The sequence below is a fragment of the Thyridium curvatum genome (genome assembly GCF_004353045.1).
Source record: "Thyridium curvatum strain D216 chromosome Unknown NODE_29_length_410198_cov_82.451705, whole genome shotgun sequence".
NCBI classification, from domain to species: Eukaryota; Fungi; Ascomycota; class Sordariomycetes; order Thyridiales; family Thyridiaceae; genus Thyridium; species Thyridium curvatum.
The window spans coordinates 52,563-75,624 of NW_022156784.1; the positions used below are offsets into that span (position 1 = coordinate 52,563).

At 56.8% G+C, this 23,062-nt stretch overlaps 8 protein-coding genes across 8 annotated transcripts; 3 read left to right on the forward strand and 5 right to left on the reverse strand.

The window, feature by feature from the left end:
• Positions 1 to 663: 663 nt before the first annotated feature.
• E0L32_005495 (uncharacterized protein) lies at positions 664 to 2,342 on the reverse strand (the record flags this gene model as incomplete). The annotated part of the gene is made up of 2 exons (XM_031140023.1): positions 664 to 1,800; positions 1,881 to 2,342. 2 exons carry the CDS (start codon positions 2,340 to 2,342, stop codon positions 664 to 666), a joined length of 1,599 nt encoding a protein of 532 aa, XP_030996010.1.
• A 1,671-nt stretch (positions 2,343 to 4,013) lies between these two features.
• On the reverse strand, positions 4,014 to 5,603 carry E0L32_005496 (uncharacterized protein; the record flags this gene model as incomplete). Its single annotated transcript, XM_031140024.1, has 1 exon — positions 4,014 to 5,603. One exon carries the CDS (start codon positions 5,601 to 5,603, stop codon positions 4,014 to 4,016), a length of 1,590 nt encoding a protein of 529 aa, XP_030996011.1.
• A 1,390-nt stretch (positions 5,604 to 6,993) lies between these two features.
• On the reverse strand, positions 6,994 to 7,992 carry E0L32_005497 (uncharacterized protein; the record flags this gene model as incomplete). The annotated part of the gene is made up of 3 exons (XM_031140026.1): positions 6,994 to 7,474; positions 7,665 to 7,823; positions 7,958 to 7,992. 3 exons carry the CDS (start codon positions 7,990 to 7,992, stop codon positions 6,994 to 6,996), a joined length of 675 nt encoding a protein of 224 aa, XP_030996012.1.
• A 1,118-nt stretch (positions 7,993 to 9,110) lies between these two features.
• On the reverse strand, positions 9,111 to 10,439 carry E0L32_005498 (uncharacterized protein; the record flags this gene model as incomplete). The annotated part of the gene is made up of 2 exons (XM_031140027.1): positions 9,111 to 9,870; positions 9,928 to 10,439. The coding sequence occupies 2 exons, from the start codon at positions 10,437 to 10,439 to the stop codon at positions 9,111 to 9,113; spliced, it is 1,272 nt and encodes a 423-aa protein (XP_030996013.1).
• Positions 10,440 to 11,974: 1,535 nt separating this feature from the next.
• E0L32_005499 (uncharacterized protein) lies at positions 11,975 to 13,468 on the forward strand (the record flags this gene model as incomplete). Its single annotated transcript, XM_031140028.1, has 1 exon — positions 11,975 to 13,468. The coding sequence occupies one exon, from the start codon at positions 11,975 to 11,977 to the stop codon at positions 13,466 to 13,468; it is 1,494 nt and encodes a 497-aa protein (XP_030996014.1).
• Positions 13,469 to 14,825: 1,357 nt separating this feature from the next.
• Positions 14,826 to 18,254, reverse strand: E0L32_005500 (uncharacterized protein; the record flags this gene model as incomplete). Its single annotated transcript, XM_031140029.1, has 4 exons — positions 14,826 to 15,156; positions 15,196 to 17,579; positions 17,643 to 17,738; positions 17,808 to 18,254. The coding sequence occupies 4 exons, from the start codon at positions 18,252 to 18,254 to the stop codon at positions 14,826 to 14,828; spliced, it is 3,258 nt and encodes a 1,085-aa protein (XP_030996015.1).
• A 2,102-nt stretch (positions 18,255 to 20,356) lies between these two features.
• E0L32_005501 (uncharacterized protein) lies at positions 20,357 to 21,229 on the forward strand (the record flags this gene model as incomplete). Its single annotated transcript, XM_031140030.1, has 1 exon — positions 20,357 to 21,229. The coding sequence occupies one exon, from the start codon at positions 20,357 to 20,359 to the stop codon at positions 21,227 to 21,229; it is 873 nt and encodes a 290-aa protein (XP_030996016.1).
• Positions 21,230 to 22,119: 890 nt separating this feature from the next.
• Positions 22,120 to 23,029, forward strand: E0L32_005502 (uncharacterized protein; the record flags this gene model as incomplete). The annotated part of the gene is made up of 2 exons (XM_031140031.1): positions 22,120 to 22,657; positions 22,740 to 23,029. The coding sequence occupies 2 exons, from the start codon at positions 22,120 to 22,122 to the stop codon at positions 23,027 to 23,029; spliced, it is 828 nt and encodes a 275-aa protein (XP_030996017.1).
• Positions 23,030 to 23,062: the final 33 nt, after the last annotated feature.

The following is a 23,062-nucleotide window of genomic DNA, read 5'->3' on the forward strand; positions in this document are numbered from 1 at the left end:
AGGATCTCCGTATCTTCTGATTACCCTCTCTTGGCCATTCGGTGTAGGCCATCCAAGTTACGTACGACTCAGGTCAAGGACAAACAAAGTCCAGTCACGCCACGCAGACCGAGATAAAGAAAAAGGGCGGTAGAAACTACCCTTGGGACTCAGAGCAGTAGAGTACATGTGTTGGATGCCTATATCTCGAACCCTTTTACCCGCCCTACGCCCTCCCAGAGATCCGATGGAGGTGAAGGAACGGGGAGGAAGAGAGAGAGAGAGAGAGAGAGAGACGGAGAGTACGCTAAGGAGGGTATGTCACAAAAGGGCACGCTGGTAGTAGGCACAAAAACGTAGGTACACGAGGGATGTATGCATTGTGGGAACCAAAAGATTCTCTAACCCTCCCTACTTCCCACCACAAACTCCAGGCGAACCCACGCGCAAATAGGGGGAGAGAGACACAGGGAGAGAGGGAACAGGTCAATTCGGCAACGAGACCCAACCGGAAACCCGAGTAATGCCAGTCCAGTCCACTCCCATTTCGTAAAAAAGACACCTTCCAAAAAAAAAAAAAAAAAAAAAAAAAGAGCAACACCGACAACGATGTTTACGCCAATACAGGTGGGGAAATAGGAGTAAAAACACACACAAACAATGCACATGACAAAAAAGTCCTATCTATCTGCTCCCCGAAAAGGCAAAGCTCCCAAAGACGCCGCCCCCGCCGCCGGGCGTCATAGGCCCCATGCCCATCGAGTTGGTGTTGTGGCTGCCCGCCGCCGGCGTGCTCACCAGGCCCACGCTGCCCGTGTTGGGCGTGCTCGGCGTGCCGTTGGCCCCGTTGGCGGCTCCTCCTGACGACGAGCCCGCCGGGGGCGTGTTCTCGACCTGCTGCTGCGCATTGTTGCCGCCGCCTTGGCCGTGAGCAGCAGCAGCAGCGGCGGCGGCGGCGGCGGCGGCAGCAGCAGCAGACGACATGTTGCTGTTGATGATGGGCTGGATGTCGGGCACCATGAGGCCCCAGACCTTGCCGACGTGCTCGTCGGGGATCTCGCCGTTGAAGATCTTCTCGCGCATCTGGAAGAAGACGCGGCCCGTCAGCAGCGAGTCGGACCCGGCCTGGTGCGCGGCGCCGATGCGCTTGACCTTGAGCGCCTCGGCGATGTTCTCCAGACCGGACTTGTGCTCAAACTTCTGCAGGACCTCGGTCGAGGCCGGGTCGTTGGGGCTGAGCAGCCCTTGGTTGTGCAGCCGGATGGCAAACTTCATCAGGTGCTTGACGTCGTAGGTGGAGGGGAAGTACAGCTTCATGATCTGGTCGAACTCGACCTCGTCGTTGGGCAGGGCCTTGCAGTGCAGCAGCTTGGTGAGGTAGCCAAAGTCGTAGCCGCCGTGGAAAGAGATCCACTTGACGTTCTCGAAGCAAACGAGGCCTGAGGGAATGAGTAATGACGCAAACTCCTGGGCGTCGATGCCGTCCCGCTCCATCACGTTGAAGTCGATGCCTGCCTGGATGAGCGAGTCGATCGAGGTCTGGTTGTACATGTCCTCTTTGAGTGAAAACTTGAAGTTGAACTGCCACGAGTAGGGCATGACGCCTTGATTGCCAGCTCTCCTGGCCGCCGGGCCAACCTCCTTTGGCTCTGCAGGGTTCGGCCGCGCTGGCGGCGTCTCGCCGTCCTCGTTGAACAGCGTGATGCCGATCTGGATGACCTTGAGCAGGTCGACGTTTGTCCGCAGACATTGGTAGTGGTAGTCGCTCTTGCCCCTAAATCCTCCCATCGGCCTCGAGACCACGCCGGGGAACTCAGTATCCTAGATGCCATGAAAAAAAAAAGTTAGGTCCACGATGCTCCTCATCTCCCTCTCCTTTGGTACCGTCAAAGTCCTCTCACCATAGCAATATACGGATAGTCCTCCACCAGGTCCCTCAGCACCGCCATCTCCTCGTGCAGGTTGTGCTTCCACACTTCTCGTATCCGGCCCTTAGCCTGATTCCGGGTCTGCGGCTCGCCTAGCACGTGCGACTGCTGGTGATGGTGCTGCTGCTGCTGCTGCTGCTGCTGCTGCAGGTGGGCGCCGTGCGCGAAGCCCATCCGGGCGGCCTGGCTCCCGAGCCCTACGTTGCCGTCCGCGCCAAAGCCGCCGCCGCCGCCGGGGTTCAGCCCCGCCGCCAGCGCGAGCGCGCCGTTGCCGGCGAAGGGGCTGATCTGGGCATTGGGGTTGAGGTAGGAAGGGTTGCCGCCGAGCTGCGGGGGCTGGTTGGCCGAGTGCGCCTGCGCGTGGGAGGCGAACTGGTGCGGGTAAGGGGAGATCGCGCTTGGTCCGCCCGGGAACCTAGGGGCCGGCGGAGGCATGCTCTTGCTGCCAATTCCTGGGTCGTTCGTTGTATTATATTATGGTCCGGGTGTCTTGTCGAGGAGCGAGGGGTGGCCGGGAACAGAGACTGAGCATGGGTGTGAAATTCCGTGCTGAGGGCAGGTCGTGTGAGCGAGCTGCGGGCCGCAGGACGAGCGCTGTAGAGCTGACCAGGTCACCGTGATTCGCTTTTTGAAACCGCAGTCGTGGTCGTCGCAATCGCAGGAGGGGGTTTTCAGTCGTGACGAGGTTGTTTGTTGAGGTCTGGAAAGGGCAGTGGTTGGATGGATGCTGTGCAATATTCGCCAGGTGTAGTCAGTTAGTGGTGCTCTAGGTACATAGGTAGCTTTGGCCTTGCAATGAATCCACTCGAGAGTCACTGCACAGGACTGGTTCAACTTTTGAGGCCCGTGCGCAAGTAGCTCAATGTTCAATGTTAATGTTGATTGACTCGGGCGCTTTAATATGTGGTACACTCACCTTCGGTCCGAGTCACGTTCCGAGCAGCTGGCAGGCGCCTGGCGTCCCAGTCGAGCTCAGCCAATCGAGCGACGCTCAATTGAATCCTCAATTGTGTCGTCGGCTCTCACTCTCCAACCGTGTAATGCGTCAACGCCAGCCAGAGTAACTGACGCTTCACAATGCAGCCATCAAGGTGCGTTCCGGAACCCCCCCTACGGCTCGAATACCGCCCTCCCTGCCCACATCCTCACCCAGCAGTCACTGACCAAGCCATCCCAAACGGTGCAGAATACTACGGGCCTCCGGCCACGGCGAGCGACCCAACATCACCGGGTTCAACATGCGAAACTTTGCCGAGGCCGCCGGCCAGCCCAGATACGACCCTTGGGAGCGAGCGTTAGTCATTTCCACCACCACCCTTGAAGCATATCCCGACGGATGCTCCTCCCCGAGACCGGTCAGCTAACATGTGTGTGTTTGTGCGCGGTGGCAGCGAGGCATGGCGGTATCAGGGCGTCTTCACCAGGTTCAACCGGTTCAAGCGGGCCTTCCCCGGTCTAGGCATCGCGACGGTGGCCTTCGCGGGCTACTGCGCTTACGAGCACTTCTTCCTCAAGGACGAGCACCACGGCGAGGCTCACGGCGATGCCCCCCACTAGAAAGCCTGGGAGAGGCGGGGAAGAGGTGGTTGAAGGCTTTGTACATACTAGAAGACTCGATATCCAGCAAATCGATATGGACGCATTGTACGAGAGAAGCTGGCAGGCAAGCAATTATGGATGATTCTGAGGATCAGGCATCGTGAATCTGACCCTCAATGATCGACCAAAGTGTGTCACGTTGACATATTCCACGGCAGCCGGCTTTCAGAACATGGCGTAAATGCGCATCCCAGAAAGGAACGGGTCCGGAACCAGAGCAAAACACACTGCAGTGTGAGAAATCGTTCTATCGTCCTGACAAACAATCTGTCGCGAGGAGTCATCATTCTATGCTTCGACGTGGTATCTCATATCCAGCCATATCCGCCGGAACGTATTCTATCGACCGTCCCTTGAATGCACACAAAGGTCATCTAGACCCTGGTATCATCAATCTGTGCCATGCAATATCATGCCATGCTTTACTCGTGAGAGCATATGAAAAGGTAAAAAAAAAAAGAAAGGAGCAACTCCAGAATCATGCTGTCCCAGTGTCACGTCCGGGCTTTAGAAATTCAGCCCGACACCATTTGCCAGGTCCAACGCCCCCTCCACCGCGTTCTCCAGCTGCCCGACCCGTTGTTTGAGCTGCTTGTTCTCGTCGCGCAGCAGGCTCACCGTGTCCCAGGCCACGCTCGCGTCCCGGCCCCGGCAGTTCCGGCACCCGTCGCTACCGGCGTCCTCGTCGTCCTGCGCGGGCCCCGTCCCCGTCACGTTCTTAACGAGCTTCTGCAACGCGTTGAGCTGCGGCGGCGCCTTCTGCCCCTTTGCTTGCTGCGGAGTCTGGCTACCCAGCGCCGCGACTCGTGGATGTGACACGGGTGCTGCCGCATCGCCAGACATGGCGCCGCTCTCGTAGTTGCCGACGGCGCTGGTCGGGCTGCGGGACCGCGAGAAGATGCTCTCGCCCTCGACGCTGTCCTCGTCCGTGTCGTAGCTGCCGTCGCTCTTGCGCCACTTGCGCTTGTGCGCATCGTCCTCGACGCCCAGGTCCTCCGAGACCATCGAGCCCTCGGAGAGGGGCACGGGCACGACCAGGCCCTTCTCGCGCATGCGGCGCTGCTCCTCGGCACGCGCCTTCTTCTCGGCGTTCAGCTCGGCGACGAGGGCCTGCATCGCCTGCTCCTGCTCGGCGGCCTTGCGGGCCATGCCCTCCAGCTGCATCTTGAGGTGCTGCGCACGCGTATTGGCTTCCTCCAGCTCCTCCCTCTGCGCGTCCCTATCGGCCTGGAGGTCGTGCATGGCCACCGTCCGCTCCCGGTAGGCGTGCTGCATCTTGGTCAGCACGCCCGTCGCATTGGCCTGCAGGTTCTTGAACGCCGCCGGCGAGAAGGTGTCGCGCTCCGTCGGCGCGCCCTGCGGGAACAGCGCCGCCTCGATGTTGAGGTCGATGAGCTCATCGCCAATCGTCGGGCTCGTAGGCGCCTGTGTAAGCCGTGACAGCGTGGCGGACATGGACGACGTGAGGAACGCGAAGCGAGATTTTGCGGATGCTGGCGTTGGCGTCACCGAGTCACTGGCGGCGGCATTCGTGCCCCTGGCAGACTTGGTCGGCGTCCCCTCTGGTGACAAGTTCCTGGTTGGAGACGATGGTGATCGTGAACCCGGAGTTCCACGCTCCGCCCGAGATGGGCTGCCCGTGGGTGTGCCTGAGAACCATCCGGCTAAACCTCCCTTTCCACCGGCACCGCCATCTGCGCCTCTGGCGCTCCTCCTGGCGTCGCCAGTGAACGACATATCTTCTGACACCGGTCTCTGCTCTTCGCGGCGGACGGGTGACGTGGATCTGCTCCTCAGCACGGCGGGCAGGAGGTTTGGAAAGGACTGGTGGCGGAGGTGAGAGGAGCTCGGCGAGCGGTAGCCTGCATCCGTGTAGCTGCTGTGGTACTCTTGTATGGGGGAGAAGCGACTGTCGTCGAACGTGCCAGTGGGGTGACGATGTCCGGGAGCCTCAGGAGCTAGGGCAGGTTGTGAGTGTCGGTAGGCAGAGGATCCATGAGATCTGTAATCCTGGTAGGATCTTCGCGTCCCCTCAGGAGGTCCAGATGAGGGGGAGTCGTGCCCGCGGGCAGTTGGAGCGGGACCGCCCCTTAGCATGATGGGTTAATGTTTCGGGGGTGGGACGAGGGCGATCACCGCCAATACCAGGGGGAAACAAGCAGCTTGACGGTGGAAGCTAAACACAGCAGGGCAAAAATGCTGTTGGCTCCGAAGTATCTCCCCGGTAGAAATCCGCCTGGCCAGGAACCCCGGGCCAGACGTATTCTCGGCCAGAAGAGAGTCTCTGGGCTGCGAGACTTTGTCTCAAATTCCAGAGGGAGGAATGGGCAAAAAACAGGGATCCACGCGTCGTAGTCAGAGGGCGACCCAACCCGACTGTTCCTGCCCTGGGATACCTAGCTAAGGTAGTCCCTGGGAGTGACCTCCCTTCGTGGCGCAACAGACCAAATAAAGGACGGGAAAAGGGAAAGCCGAAAATCAAGCAGGCAAGGCTAAAACATGAATAGAGAAAAAGGAAGCCATGGCGAGTGCGTGCGTGTTTACCAGCGTAAAAATACTGGATGGGCGCAAGGAAGAGGCACGATCTCCACCGCTGGCTGTCCTTGTTTTGGTTACCTTTTTGTGTCCAAGCTTGCCGTACAGCTGGCTCCAATCCTTGTAAATTTAAGGGTCCCCCACGGCCCCTCATCGACCACGGCCCTGGTACATTGAAGAACAGTGGGGGAGTCGACACAAACAGATGCTCAACTCCATACAAGTAGAACGAAAGAACCCCTAACAACAGTCAAACTGCTCTTCAGAACCCTGCAGTAGTTTATGAATCCGGTCCTTTTTGTTCCTGGGCCAGAGCGAAACACTGAAGCGGAGCAGGAAGGAACATAAACCTCTTTGCAACTGAACTCAAGGCGGGATCATGTACAGTAAGGTAGGTAGGTACCTAAGGCATAGTAACTCCCGCCGTTGGATACGACGCTCAGGCACGTTATTTGCATGTGAATGGACATGGTGACCAAAAAAGATTTGTGCAAAGAACAGGACAGCACTGACGTGCAGCTGCAGTGTGACTGATATGCCGTCTATGTATCTATGGACGAACACCAGACATACACATCCTAGATCAGGAGAAGGGAACAACTCTGTCCGAGTCTCGTGACGGAGCCCCTCCAGCAGCTAGCCTCTCTGTGCCTTGGGTCCCTTTTGATCCGCTGCGTGGAGGGTGGCCTCCACGTATTAATATACCGAGAAAGAACAACTCGATTCAAACGTCATCGACATCGTTCCAGATCTTCCATGAAGAAGCCATGAAGAAGCCTGAGAAGGCCAATAGCCGACCTTGCCATCGAAACGCCACGCTTGGCGCTGACCAAAACAGAACAAGAAAACCGTTGAGCATCTCGTGGCAGAGCACCTCGCAAGACACCCCGCAATGCCATCGAGTTCTGCACACCGCCGACGAGAACCGCCCAAGCAAAAGGAGGAGCCGCTCTCAGTAGAACGACTCGACCATGGTGTCCTTCATCGTCGTGTTGATGTTGCTCGGGCCCTGGCCCTCTCCTAACCTGAAGACGCTCTCCACGACGCTGAGCTCCGTGGCCGTGGTGTCCAGGCCCGTGACCGCCAGCCAGTCGTTGACCACCATGCCGCCGCCGATGACGGCGCTGCCGCGGTTGACCGAGCCGGCCACCAGCGGCACCTGCAGCAGGCTCGACAGCTCGTCCTGGTCCTGGATGCTCGTCTTGGGGTGCACGAGGCCGCCCTGATTTGACAGGGCCATGTAGGAGCCCACCAGGACGTTGTCGGCCACCGTCTGCCGGAACACCTCGACGCCGAGCACGTCGGCGATGATCTCCTCCGTCTCGCGCTCCAGGTCCGGGTGGACTAGGGCGATGTGGTCGTTTGCGACGATGACGTTGCCGAGCGCCGATAGCCTCTCCTCGATCCGTTGTATCTTGACCTCGTCCGGCAGGCTATTCCGCAGGTGTTGGAGCTCCTGGTCTGTCGTGCTGGTGGGTACCAGCAGACCTTTCCTGTTTCTGTTTTGGACACACAAAGCTGTCAGCCATTCTGAACAGCCAGACCCTTGCTCTCTCGCGGCCAGGGTAACGCATTGCCCCTCTGGTGCGGAGAATAGTAGAGAGAAATATCTTGTAGACTTACCCAGTCGTCAGGCGGCCGACGATGCGGGTGCCGGCAATAGTCGTCCTGCAGATGGGGATGACATCCTGCAGCTCTGCCTCGAAGACGGAATAGAAGTTCTCGCTCGCGCCGATGGCGACGAGGGCATATGAGTTTGTGAGGGTGGAAAAGACACCAACTCTGGAATTTTCAGAGACGCCGTCAGTAAAACAACGCCCTCTTCTTCTCCGTTGGCTTGCACGAACATCGTCCCAGCACACCGATATCATCAAGGTATGGTGGGGCAAGAGGATTTGGAGGGGCAGGCCACTTACTCGTTGGAGTTCTCGAATTGGGCGCGCACAGCCATGGTTGGGAGGCTCTCGATGCCGATATTAGTAGAGATCTCTGTCTTTTGTTTGGAAAAGACCGGTCGGTCGAGCGGCAGGGAGCAAATGTGTGCTCCGCAAGAGGTCAAGGCGTGTGAAGGCGAGGTTGATGAAGCAGGCGCTTTGTGGTGTCGTGGGATTTTTAGCACCGATTTTTTGCGATTTCTTTCCTCTGTTAGTGTAGTGGAGAGTCCAGTCCCAGCGACGTCAGGCAGCTTCCTCTGGCGGTGCTTATATGAGCAGAATCAGTGTCGCCTGCCTCTCCACCACTAGTAGACACTAGAAGGCGTTTTACTAGCTTGGTATTTGCTCAGTCCCACTCTGCCGCTTTTCGACCGAGTCTGGGACCCGGAGAACAAAGTTGACTCAACCCGTCAGTCAGTACACATGGGGTGTCGTGGCTACCTAAGGTAGGTAGTAAAGCCAAGGCGAAGCAGTGCCAGCTCTTGCATTAGATTGGTTATGACTCAGTATCATTCATCCTCGAGACTTTCGTGTTCCCACTTTGCGCCACCGCCGTCCTCTTTCTGTGTTGGTTTTAGTGGACCGAATCAGTATGATTCATTATTACTGGCCCTTGTACTCGATGTCTGGAAGCTGTAGCATGCACCTCTGACTGTATGCCGAGAGTTGTATGCCAAGCTCAGGCACCTTTCATCCGCCACCTGCTTCTGCAATTGACCAATGAAGTTTGGGAAGGCTCTACATTCTCACACTGAACGTCGCGCTCAGGTTGGGGTTCTTTGAGATGCTGAATTCTTCATCGAATTTGAAAAGGGATAGCCTTCAGAACGGATCTCGCCATCGCCATCGCCATCGCCCAAGCAATGGAAGAGAGTAGCCTCTTGGGAGACCATATATGACAAACGATGACCACTGAAACCCCAGGTACAGTCGCCATAAGATACAGTGACGACAATCCGATGCGATGGTGCCCGCAGAAAATGCCCGTCCCAACGGGTAACAGAATAAAAGGGGAAAAGCACATTTCAAGTACATGCTGCTGTTCATCCATGCCAAAATGCTAGCCCCCGTGCTGAACGAACTCCGGCCAAAAACGCCAAACAACGCCTCATACTCTGATGACCGATCCCTTCTATCATCTGAATGTCACCGCGGGAAAGAAGCGCGGGCCAGCAAACCCGTTGGCCACAACGCCTTGAATGTCGATGTTGCCCCTTGGGTCGTGATGGGGATTCCACATCTTGAGCAGGATAAAGCGGCCCGACACTGGCGGGTTGAAGTGGATTGTGCACTTGTTCTTGTCCTGCTCAATGTGGAACTTGGCGTGGGGTGCCAACAACTCTCCTCCCACTGCTCTAACTGCTTCCTGCGTCGCCAGCCGGGACGCCTCTTCGGCCTGCTCCAGCATCATCGTCCTATAGCCTCGTCTATAGTGGTCGTCGTCGCCGTCGCCGTCGTCGTCGTCGTGATCCTGGTTACTGCTCCAGTCGTCGCTGCTGTTGTCGCTCTCAAAGGGGAGAGCACCAATCCTATTGGGTGTCCGCCGGCGAAACCTGCTGTGCGGCCGATCGTCGTTGTCCTCATCGCTGCATTCTGTCGTCACCAGAAAGTGTGGTGGTGATACGGTGAATTCGGGCGGGATCTGCGCCCTCGCAGAATCTTCATCGTCGTCCGTTCCAATGTTGTAAAGCCGCCGTTGCCGGACCTCAGATCGGGTCCTTATGGTTCCGTCATCGTTGTGGCGAATGGAGATGACTGGTATCAGAGACCGTGATTCCCGCTCAAGCGGCTGCCCGGAAGAATCTCGCGGCTGCCCATACTGAATCTGATACTGCGCAGTCCTGGTAAGAAGCTCATCTTTGTGCATAGATACAAACACCATGCCCTCCCTGACCCTGGAAAAAATATGTGAGCAAAACGGCATCCCTGCCCCCAAGACATGATCAACTCACGGTGATGAATAGTTCTTGCCAGGGGCCTTGATGATGAGCTCTTTCAGGCTGAAACAAGTGGCTCCCTGGTGGCGAAGCACGATGTTACATCGGTTGCCTTTGGTACAGTACACCGAGTTGTCGTTCTTGAGGATGTTCTCGGCCGCATAGGATGTGCCTTCCGAGTATATGCCGCCGTCACAGCTCACGATCTCCATGTTCAGCTGTCCCGGGTAGACCTGCCCATAGATCCCATACTTGACGGCTTTGACATCGGGGATGAGTCTGTCCGAGTCCAGCTTTCGACGTTTAGCCCGCCGAGTGTCTTCAGCAGAGTCTGCAAGATGCGTGCCCGAGGAGAGAGCGGGCGGTGATGCCGGATCCAAACCCCATCCACCGAGATCCAAGAAGTCCCCAAGTTGCGGAGCAGGGCTCTCTGCGCGAAGTTCTGGAGAGTTCCAGACGGCCGCTCGGTACGGCCCTTGGTAGGGCGGTGGCTGCGGGCCGGCGCCAGAATGATTTGACGAGGGCATGGCTGGCGTGGTGCGGTACAGGAGCCTGAGCGGTGGCAAGGACGGCAATCCCGAGGTTAGGCTCGATAGCCCTGGAAGCGGCTGTTGGTCGCGAGCCCGAGGAGATCTAGAGAACCTCCGCTGCAGGTTCTGGTTCGGCTCGGAGGGCCAGTTGTTGTAGAGGGCGGGCGGTCCCCCGGCCGTCCCGTGATATCTCTCGATGGCACGGTACAGTTCGCCTGAAGGGCTCACGTTGGAGGTTGAAGAGTGATCATTGAGATCAAGAATGGAGCGTACGAGGTCTTCGGCCGATCGGAACTGCCTGTCAGGGCGACGCTGGCTGTTGTCCCCGGACTATAGATAGCACGTACGTTCAAGTCAGCAACTCGCTGTACTGGTCCACTGCGAAGGATGCTGACTGGACAGCCGATGAGACAGCAACCCGCCATACGTCCCGGTCAAGGCTCTGAAATGCAGAGATGAAGACAGATAGGCCGCAGTGCTCTATCCGCCCTTCGAGTAACACCAACCTACTCACCATCAAAAGGAATCACTGTCTGGGCGCCACTATGATTCGGTGTGAAGGTGGGGTTGGTTGGCAGATAGGACTGCGCAGCTCGGAAAGGCGGTCGTCGACCCAAGATATTTCAGACGGCGGTAACACTGACTGGTCCAAAAAGAAGATAAAAAAGAGGACTGGGTTGCGGCGACAGGCTTTGGTAGACGTAGAGGTTCAGTGCGTCAGGTTCAAGAGGGAAGTGGGAGTCGAGAGAGAGAGAGAGAGAGAGAGAGAATGGCGACGCAGCCTCCCAGGGTCATTTGACGAACCCTTGGAAGCTAATAGCGGGAAGTGAATGGCGGCCTACAGCAGGTCGTCGTTCCGTAGTACACAGCGCGGTGACCCCATTCAAGGTGGCCTGTGTAGCGGGTAAAGCAGGGACAGGGACTGGGGCCCTGATAAATGACTACCGCTGTGATTCCCAGATCAGTCGGCGACAAAGCAGGTACTGGTCTAACAAATTTGGATTGGTCTGGCTTCAACATCGTGGAAATTGTTAGTGGCCTACTTGGATGACCTGCATGGTGCCTGAACAAGACCCCTAACAGCACTGCCGACCGGGTGTACCTCTTAAACAGAATCGCAACTCCCGCCGCCAGCCAGCAGCCACCTGCGCGTTACCCGCGAATCGCGGTGCCCTTTAGATAATACCTTATCCGACCTAACCATCTCATCCTCAGCTTTGCTAGCTAAGGTCTCTTGTGATTATAAGCTGAAAAGTAAACAAACCAGCCTGGATGAACCTTTTTTCTTTTTTTTGACCGTCGCGCTGCCTGGCACCCACAATCAAGCTCAACATCCAGTCAGGATTGGCCTTGGATTCCGGCTGCGCTGAGGCGCTCGCAATAGGCAGGTAGTGCGCCACGTCGACCTGCTCACGTGCATTGGAGCATTGGCGAAAGCTCCAGGAATCCCATCTATCTACCCGGAGCTGGCTGAACAAACAGCCCAAAGCAACCAACACCCTTCATCGCCTCATCCACTACAAACCGCAGACATGGACCAGCCTTCGCAAGCTTCTGCCATGCCACAGGATGGTGCTGTCGCAGTCGATGCGACCGCCCCGACTGGTGTGCGGCTGAACGGCAACGCCAACAGCAACGGTGCGACTACGGGCGCGGTCCCAGCTCCCGCCAACGGCATCAGTGCCGACGAGATCGCTCTGTATGACCGCCAAATCCGCCTGTGGGGGATCCAGGCGCAGGAGAAGATTCGGAGCGCCAACGTCCTCCTCATCACCATGAAGGGTCTGGCCAACGAGATCGCCAAGAACCTGGTTCTGGCCGGCATCGGCTCACTTACCGTCGTCGACCACGAGGTCGTCACCGAGGTTGATCAAGGCGCCCAGTTTCTCCTGGCATCACCAGAGTCGCCGATCGGCAAGAACCGCGCCGAGGCCGCCAGCGAGCAGATCCGCAAGCTGAATCCTCGTGTCGCCGTGCATGTCGACCAGAGCGACATCCGTCACAAAGGGCCCAGCTATTTTGCTGCGTACGACATAGTCATCGCGACCGATCTGGATCCGGACACCCTCAACATCATCAACACAGCTACGCGTCTCATGTCCAAGCCCCTCTACGCCACTGGCACTCATGGCCTCTACGGCTTCATCTTTAACGACCTGATAGAGCATGACTATGTCATCCAGCGCGACATGGGCAACGTCCCCACGGAGATCAAGCCAGAAACCAGAACGCGATCTGTCATTGGCTTTCAGACCAAGAAGGAGAATGGCAAGACGATCGAGATGGTGACCAAGCGAGAGCTCTACTCGACCTGGTTCCTCGCTAGCGATGCGGCCGCGCTCCCCGAGGAGTTCACCAAATCCCCGCGCCGGCTCAAGGCCGTCACCCCTGCTCTCTCCTGTCTCCGCGCCCTATGGGACTTTGTCCAAGTCTTCGGCCACGTCCCCGGCCACAACCGAGAGGACCTGCAGCAGTTCACCAGGCTGGCGACGGCCAAGCACGGCGCGCTCGGCCTCCCCAGCAACACTCTGCGGTCCGAGTTCCTCCGGAGCTTCCTGCAGAACCTCGGCAGCGAGATCGCGCCGGTCACGGCGATCCTCGGCGCGCAGCTCGCGCAGGACGTCATCAACGTGCTCGGCCACACGCAGCAGCCCATCCAGAACATGGTCATCTTCGACGGCAACACCATGGAGTCGACCATGTACCCGCTCCACCCCGAGGGCCTCCTCGGCGCCCAGCTGCTCTCCGCTAATGCCGGACTCGGCGTGCCCATGCCCAACGGCGTCGACATGGGTGCCATGGGCGCCATGCCCGACCTCTCCGCCATGGGCGCCATGCCCGACATGGCAAACATGGCCGGCCTGCCCGACATGACCGGCATGGCTGGTATGTCTGGAATGCCCGACATGACGGGCATGGGCGCGGCGGGCCCGGGAGGAGTCATGACCGACGAGATGCTGCAGCAGGCGGCTATGTATGCGCCCGTGGACATGAACAACATGCCGCCGACGGACGGAACTTCTTAGGAGAGGAGGTTGGCGATCTTCCGTCGGAGATGACGAGGGACGGATGGGGTTTGAGAGCTCAGCTATGTACATGTCACTTGTAGGTTCTTTCTCCCCGAGCTCATTATCCTTGGGTGGGGAGGCAATATGGGCGGACAGATGGAGGAGGAGGATCACGAGATGTAGTGCTTTTATTGATGCGCCCCGGGCGTCGCGGCCGTTTGTTGCCACGGAGAGAAGGTCATGTACAGTAGAAAAGCGAAAGGGGGGCGTTCAACAGGTTTTTCTTCCGGACGAGACTCCCGGCGTGGAGTTGGGATAATACCTTTTTGCCATCTGACGTTGGCGAGAGATACCTTAGAGAGATCAGCATGAAAATTTTCCATTGCTTTTTCCCATTTACCACACGAAGATGTAGGCGAGGATAGTCACCCATGAGCGTTTCCAAGCTGTGATATCCGACACTGAATTCGTAGGTGTTCGTCAAGGTGTGGAAGGAGAAGGTGTGAAAGGGAACGTCAGTATTTCATACAGATAAGATTTCTTCTGAATTTTATAATCCTCAAGTTCACGATCAATCACCCTGACAGAATCCCTGAGCCACAATAGTAAGGATATGCGAGGATCATATTATTGATTCTACGAGCTGAGCCTAGAACCACAGGTCGTTAACGACCATTTCCCTCGCCTTGAAATCGTACCAAAAAGATCATTGTCCACAGGCAGAGAGACAAATCAGCAAGAAGGGAGCAGTTAGGATGCTCTTCTCTCACACGTGTCTCCTTTCTCCTTCTCTCTTCCCCCCTTCTCTGCCCCCCCTTCAATATGTTTGTGTGTATGTCTGTGTCCAACCCCGAGGACACGAGAAAATGCAAAATAGCCTTCCGGAAATCCTGTCCCTTTTTTTAGGAAGGAGGAAAAGGCTCGTGAGCAGAACATTGGCTCCATCGCTATGCTGTGACAAAACGCGACCATGGGGGGGAAAAATATTGATGTCGAGAATATCGAGTGCGGCGAGGGAAGCATTCCCGGGTAAAATGAGCAGGCGTAGAGCCCGATCTCATCGAGGCCTCTCCTGGAGTTCGTGTAATGTTTCCCTGTTGCTCCTCCCTGCACTCAAGATCACTGATATGGTAGTTGGATGTCCTCGATCGGGTTCGATAAGTAAAAGAGAGAAGAAAAAAAAAACAGGACGTCATGACAAGATATTGATGTCCTTTGTTGGACACGAGAGGTAGGAAATATGTCGGGAAAATGCTGGGTATCGTCGTTGTCCCGGTGCATCGTCTTTGATGGTGGGCACTTTTGGGTGCTAATACAGGCCTCTTGGGCATAAGTGGCATTGCTCGTAGTCCGAGACAATGGGCGGTGAGCAGCATCAAACTGCAGGAGAACCCTTCCGCTTTCTAAGGCGGTATCGTGGGTGTCTCTGGGGAGTCTCCTCGAAGCCTTCGGCATCTATGACGAGCTTCTTGGTCTCTCGGTTCCAAATAGTGATCCGAGGCGCTATGCCTTTCTGTTCCGCCGGCTCCTCAGCCTTAGGAGCTTCGACGGCTTGTGCCTTGCCTTCCTCTGCCTCAGGAGTGCTCTTCTGCTCTTCGGTAGGCTGAATTTGTGGCCGGCTAGGTGTCAGGACCTTGCCGCCCTGCATCACTTTGATGTTGATGCGCCGCTTCTTGGGCGGCGAGGGGGTCTCCTCTGCCGGCTCGCTATCGCTGGTCCGCTTTCGAGGATTATCCTTGCTCTACTTGGATTCCTCTGGTCCTCCCTTGGGCGACGCTTCGTTCTTCGACGAAGCTCGGGGACGCTTGACGTTGTTGTGCGCCCAGCCTCGGATGTGGGTAGGTCCCGATCCTGGAGGCGGCTCGACGGCCGAGTAGTCCTTGATGCCCTCGCGGTAGTCGTACGGTACAGTCCGTAGCTCCGGGCCACTTGAGACCCAGCCTTGTCGGTGAGCCGGGATCGGAGCAGGCTCCAGCTTGCGATATCTGGCCGCAGCTGCAGCTGCCGACTGTGCCGATGCTGGGCCCGAGATGCTCGTGCGCGGCGGGGTCGAGCCGGGGGGCGGCAGGCCATGGAGCGACTCCGGTCGTGGGGGGCTGTCCATCATCTGGCCATGGGTAAGGGAAAGCTGAGCCGTTCCCGGATAAGGAGGCGACATCGCATACGGTCCGCTGTTAACTGGCTGCTGCGGCGGCATCGGCATCGGCTGAATTGGGGGAGGGCCAGGCGGGCCATGTCCATGAGGCGGTGGAGGGGGCAGTGGTGGCAGGCCGTGTTGGCCAGAAGGATCTTGAATGTACTGCGGCGGTGGCAGAGCGTTCTGCGGCTGTTCCTGGAGGGTATAGCCGCTATGGAAAGGCCTGGCCGGGGCGGGAGGGTAGTAATTGCCGCTGTTCGTAACGACGAGGGACTGTCGGGGAGAGCCGTAGCTCGGCTCTGGCGAGGGCTCTTCGACGAACTGCTTTGCACCACGTGCAGGTCGAAGAGGAGGAAGACCCGGGGGCGCAACGCCTCTGGCCTGGCCAGGGTTGCTAAAGGGCACTCGTGAGGCCGGCATGTCAGGGCCGCGCTGCTGCAGAGCGGGGTCCACAGCATTCGCATAGGCCTGCGACGGAGATGGCGGCGGGTAGGATGCTGCTGGCGGGTTCAGTGCGGTCTGCAAGAAACTGGGGAGGCCTTGGGTAGAACCGCTCATGGGCTCAGGCGAGGGTCCTCCACGCTCAAAGCTCTCCTCGCCGACAATATAGTCTGTGGGCAGATACTTGCGACCGGGTTCGCCGACAGATGCATCAGAGGTGGCTACCTCCAGCAAGAAGATGATATTGGACCTGTCAACGGGCGGTGCAGGCGCAACCTCTTCAGTAGCTGCGAAGATATCTCGAATGGGGTCGAAAGGCCGGGTGGCAGGAGGAGCGGGCTTAACGCTCGGTGTAGCTGCCTTCTTCTCTTGGGCGTCGACCTCCTGGGCCGCTTCGAGAATGGAGGCGAAAGAAGCATGAGCATCGGACTCTTCGACTTCATCTTCTGTGACTTCTTCTTCAAGAGGGCTCTCTGGGGCAGGTTTGCCGACGTATCCCTCGAGTCTCGTCTGACGGAATTGCTCGACGACAGCCGGATCCGGCATGACGGTCTCCGCGTCGATGCCTTCCTGCTGAGTGAATGCGGAAAGTCCAGCCTTCAACTTCCTCTTGCGCTCATTCCGGTCTAGCTCAGCCTGGAGCTCCATGATTCTCATAGAACGGGATGTCTCCTTGATCTGTCCATCCTCAGTGGTGAAAATGACGGGCTGCTTTCCGGAAACGAAGGGAAGCGGGTCCTCGCTAACGTTGCGAGAGCCTTCGAGGAAGAGTCCAAGAGTGGGGTGTAAGCCATGCTTCTCGACCAGTTCCTGGTCCAGATCGCCTTTCTCGTGCGAAGTGGAATCATATTGCCAGACTGAGCGGTCGATGTACCAGTAATTGCTGTTGGGCGTGTTAAGGTACTTGCCGCGCTTGGCCTTGGTGGCGCCTCTCGACTTGTCGTTGGTCGAGTCTCTGAAGCCAATCTCATGTGGCTCCCACTCGTACAAAGGCTGGATGACAATGCGATTGTTATTCTCAGAGTTGGCCATCCTTCGCTTCGTAATGATGCGAACGCCGTAGGGGTCTGGGTCAGAAGTGCCGTTGGGAAGCGCGGGGATACGGTCATCATCGGGGAGAACTGTCTCAGCTGGAGCAGATGTATCTTGCTGCTCAGCTTCCCTTGGGGATCCGCTCTCGGAGCTGCCTTCGAGATTGGCAGCACCTGGGGTTGGCGAGGGCACCCTCGACTCCTCAGCACGCTCTCCGGCATCCTCGTCAGGCGGAGCGACTGCGGAGAGGAGGCCACCGATGTGGCGCGGCGCGAGAGAAGCCGGACCGCCATCGTCCATAGCGCTGGCAGGACGCTTGGGGGTCGGCTGGCCTTCCGCCTCACCCTCGGCCTTGCGTTTGGCCGGGGTCTTGGGAGCCTTGAGATGCTGAGTGTATTCATTCAGCTGAGGCTCTGTCTTGTGGCACGGGACTTCAATGCCATCTTGGGTGTAGATGACGTGGGAGGCAAGCTTGCGGCCTGGCTCGAGTGTGCGGTGCTCATAGTGATCGTCGTGAAGCTGGAGCTTGTATTAGCAACGATGAACCTGAAGCAAGACTGACAAGAGTGGTGTGTAACTTACATCAACAGGCAGGCCCTGATCATGTAGGGTCTCAAGTCTGTCTAGCTGTGCAAGTAGTTCGTCAAGCCTGTCTTCTTGCATCTCCTCGAGCTTCCGCTGTAATATGTATTAGTATTGTGACCGAAAAGTGAGATGAGAATCATTTGAGTTGGATAATAAACGTACCTTGAAGGAATCTTCAATGATTTCGACGCTGGCATCACGGCGGCTCTTGACGAAAGTCAGCCGAATGTCGCGCTCGGTGTTGATCACCTTCTTGACATCGGCGACACGAGTGTCCAAGGCTTCCTTGACACCCATGAAGGCCTCGACGCACTTGTAGGCGTCGGGATCTTCCTTCAGAGAGTCGATATTCCTGTCGGCCAGCTCTTCAATTGCTGGCCTGAGGGCGTTGACGACACTCGCGTAAGCATTCTTCAGCTCCTTTCCGCGCTCAAAGGTGCCTTGAAGCCGCGGAGCACCGTACAGCTTTTGGCGGCCGCGACGGCCACCGCCAGTGGTGGGTTTCTTGACGGCAGCTCTGGAATGGTTGCCTCTGGTCGAGCCACCTCGGCCTCGACCACGGCCACGGCCCCGGGCAGGGCTGGCCGGAAAACTGTTCATGTCACTCATGGTCCCATCCGGGAATGGAGACGGAAGTGGAGATGGCAGGAGATGAGAGTGTTGTTGCGAGAGAAGAAATGGGATGTGTTTGGGAAAAGGGAAAAAAGTAGAAGATGGAGAAGAGCGATGCAGACGACTGCAGAGCTTGGTCAGAATTAAATATGAGGGCGAGGGGAGAGTTGGGTGATTGCAAAGATGTGGTCGGCCTGGGGCTGGGGCGGGTGAAAGAGATTATTGTGTAGGTGAGGCGGCCAGGTGAGCAGAGGGTGAATGGCGATTGACAATAGCTGATCCCCGCGAGCGAACAGCTCTAGACAATAGAGAAGATGAATAGGACCAAGCGGAAGACGCAATGAATGGCCTTTCCGAATGGACTCGACGTCGGCCAGGTCCTTTTGAATGGGACTGGATTCTCAATAACACACAACGCAACGATTTCACCCAGGTTTGCCGTGTACCTCCGTACCTCCTGTCTCCGAATCAGGTTAGCGGCGCTGTGATTGGCTGGAGTGGTCTGAAAATCCGACCCGAACAGCGTTCAGGTCTGGCTGGGTGGAGCACTGGCGCTAGTGGCTCTGGAGTTGAGTGCTGTCCGCACCAGATCCGGCCTGTGTGTGTGCTTGAGGCTGGGTACCAGGGTCCGCCCGGATGTGTGTGGTGTGTGCGTGTTAGGGGAGAGTGAGAGAGAGAGAGAGGCAGGCAGGCAGGCAGGCAGGAAAACGGCGGCAGATGGAGAGATGTTCGAGCCTGCAAGATGTGATGTCGATGCCCTGTTGTAATGCAGCGATCCTACTCTTCAAGGTGCAGTATCGAATGCACGGTCTGTCAAGTGCTTCGTCAAACGAAGCTGCTAATGAGGCGCTGGGGGTGGATCGGCTGGATTGGTGTAAGAGAAAAAGTAAGAAGATGGCCTCGGGGTTCAAAGCAAGCACAAAATCCTCGTGGGCCAGCAGACCACTCGACCATATAGATCAGATGTCAACCCAGCAGCGAGCAGCTGAATAGGCTTCTTCTGGCATGAAAGAGAAATGTGTATGTAGGGTCTTTTTTCACCGTTCCTTGCTTTTGCAGAGAACGAGAAACATAGGAATGCCAACGTGGGCGATTGAAGCCTGCGTCCCTGACTTGGATTTAATTCGGGCCCGGCTCGGACAATCCGCTCAAAGCACCCAAAGCGAGTTACCAACACGATGAACAGTCCATGCGAATCTTCAGCTCTTGGCCAGTCTTCTTGTTGACCGACATATTTATCTTGATCCGATACTTGATTTGATGCCTTTGTTTGAAGGTGAGCAGCCACAAAGACACTCACCACAACAGAGCAGATGAAGGACAAGGCCCCTTTCATGGGGATTTTTTTTCCCTTTCTCCTATACCACTTCAAAACGATTAATTCTCAAAGGCATTCACACCACCGAAATTCTCTTGTTCTGCACATGAAACGTTGAGATGGTTGATCTGGCTTTTCTTTTAGGTTTCCTTGTTTTGAAACTGCCACCAACCAACCGCTTGAAAGTATCTTGGCTCGCATAGATGCACTGTCTCTTATGCACTCAAGCACCGCCATTGGTGCCGTACAATCCGAGCAGGTGAGCTCGCGCCAAAGCTCGCGCCAAAGTTCGTCTAATGTATGAGCATATATTTACTGAAGAGAAGCAGGTAAGAGGGACCAGGCCAAAAGGTGGTGGTGGTGTACTTCCTATTCCCTAATGCCCTTGAAATCACCAGATTCAAAGCCTAATAAGGCACGCAAATGTCACCTCTTTGAGTAAGTACATCAAACGTCCTTCGTAAGCAAATTCGCGACAAATCTCCAGAGCGGATACTTTACTCGACCCACTTGCATGCAGCGCGCTAGTACCCCGAATTTACGGGAGCCCCCGCTAACATCCGCCCTTACGGGAGAACAGCCTTGGTCTTCCATCATCGCCAAAAAAAGAAAAAAATTATTGTAGCGGCTCGTGACACTGCTGCTGGCCCTCAACCTCTAAGCCTGCTCCCCTACTTCCCTGTCTCGGTGCTGTACGTCCGTGACGGACCCAGCTGGGCGCGTTTGTTGCTCGTCGACACCAGCATTGGGAGCACGCGCGATTTTCTGAGTATACTCAGCAATGGGCAAGAAGCGGAAGCTCGCGTACCAGACGGGGCACAAGGCCGCGAAGCAACCGCCCACCCCTCAAGGCAAGAAGATCGCAAAGGGCCCTTCTGATACCAAGCCGAAGCCTTCCACCTCTACGCCGCCGAAACAAGTCCCAACCCGTCCCCAGGAGCCTACTATTCCTTTCTCGCCCGAGGATGCTATCCTCTTGGTGGGGGAGGGGGACCTGAGCTTCTCAGCATCCCTCGTCGAACATCACTATTGCGAGAACATCACAGCGACGGTCCTCGAGGCCAGCGAAGACGATTTGAAAACCAAGTACCCACATGTCGGCGAGAACATAGCAAAGATTGAGGCCGAAGGGTCCAAGGTCGTGTATGCAGTTGACGCGCGCAAGATGGGCCCCTTCGCCAACAAGAAGGGCAAAGACGCCGTGGGCACCATGGACCGAATCATCTTCAACTTCCCCCACGTCGGAGGGAAGAGCACCGACGTCAATCGGCAGGTGCGGTATAATCAGGAACTTCTCGTGGACTTTTTCAAGCGTGCACTCTTGTCGCTTGCGCCCAGGGGCACCATCATAGTTACTCTCTTTGAAGGTGAGCCTTACACGCTGTGGAACATTCGAGATCTAGGACGCCACTCGGGTCTCCAAGTCGAAAGGAGCTTTCGATTCCAAGCCTCGGCGTATCCAGGATACCATCATGCAAGGACGCTGGGGGTTGTGAAAAACAAGCAAGGGGAAGTTGGTGGCGGCTGGAAGGGTGAGGATCGAGCAGCTCGAAGCTACGTTTTTGTGAGGAAAGACGAGGTCCCAAAGCCGGTCTCCCGAAAGAGACGGCGATCACTTGGCGATGGTGAGGACGACTCTTCTGACGAAGGCTGAGAAGATGCTAGTCTTGTGAATGCCGAACGGCAAACCCGACCTGCAAGCCTTCGCCCGAGAAGACGGATCCTGTGCGACAGTTGAAGCTCACTGAGAGCTCCTGCCATGCGACTCGATAATACGGTGGGCTCTGCAAGATGATTGCCCTCAACTCCGGTCACAAGAGAACAGGGACTCTCGGGCTATGGTGGATTAGATCACTGACCCGAGGATCGGGCACTCGGGTGATACTGCAGCACTCAAGGCCAGGCAGCTCTGCTTCACAGCGTTACGCAAGAGCCTTACTTGCTTCTAGAATAGCGGGCTTAGTAGAACTGAATCAGCTCACCATAAACCAATAGCCTTTTTGCTTGCTACAATTGATATCAACAAAGTTGGCCCAAGTCGAGCATTGTGAGAAGTGAAGCTTCTCCGGCCTGTACAACCCTGACACTGGCCCTGCTGGTCAATTGAGGGGAAATAAAATTAGCCTATGTATTGGAAGAATCTACCTACCTATCTCAATGAGAAAGTTGACGTCTATCAAACAAAAAGAACCCGATTCCCATTCTCAAGTCGGCTCGGACCAAGACAATGAACAATGACATTGCTGGGGGCAAGCTCGGTGTAAGGTGATTGGCTACGGCAAGCTACCCCCCTGCAATATAGCGCGCTTTGACCGCCTTTCAGGGCGGCCACTACAATATTTCTGCCCTTCTGCTTTAGCGCGCCTCTGAGGCCAAGCTCAACCACTCCGCGATCAACTCTGGAGTTCACTCGTTAGGCCAGCCTCGATCTTTCGCAGAAGGCTCCTACAACACCGAACCAATTAGCGTGCTGTAATCTGCGATATTGACGACTGAGCAGACTGAACCGCGTTTCGAGAGGCTTCGCGACGAACCTCCCGCAGGATGTCTACCGTTACCCCCTCTGCCCTGCAGTCAGGGCAGGCTCCGATCATCCCCCTCACCTTCAACGCGAACCAGCCTCAGACGATCCGGCTCTACCCGCTGTCCAACTACACCTTTGGCGTTAAAGAGACGCAACCGGAGGAGGACCCGTCGGTGATCGCGCGCCTGAAGCGCCTCGAGGAGCACTACAGCGAGCACGGCATGCGGCGCACCTGCGAGGGCATCCTCGTCTGCCACGAGCACAACCACCCCCACATCCTCATGCTGCAGATCGCCAACGCCTTCTTCAAGCTGCCGGGCGACTACCTGCGGCCGGAGGACGAGGAGCTCGGCGGGTTCAAGTCGCGGCTGGACGAGCGGCTCGCCCCCGTCGGTAGGCTCGGCGAGGGCGAGGAGGCTGGTGACTGGCAGGTCGGCGACTGTCTCGCGCAGTGGTGGCGGCCCAACTTTGAGACCTTCATGTACCCCTTCGTGCCGGCCCACGTCACTCGGCCCAAGGAGTGCAAGAAGCTGTACTTTATCCAGCTTCCCGAGTCTAGTAAGTTTTGAACCACCTCTGTGGCTTTTTCATATTTGACATACACTTGAGCCATCGCTGAGCACTCCCTTTTTTTTTCTAGAAATTCTGAGCGTACCCAAGAACATGAAGCTATTGGCAGTCCCCCTCTTCGAGCTCTACGACAATACCGCACGATACGGCCCTCAGCTCTCTGCTATCCCCCACCTCCTGAGCCGATACAACTTTGAGTTTGTCGATGAGAACGGCAATGTCGTGGCCGCTACTCCGGGCTCGGCGGCACCTGAGGGTTACGTGCCCCATACCAAGCTCCTTGCCGGAGGAGAGGACGTCCACATGAATGGTGAGGGTGAGGGTGAGGGTGAGGGTGAGGGTGAGGGTGCTGCGGAGTAGTTCTCGTGCATGTGCATGTATAGGGCTGCCTGC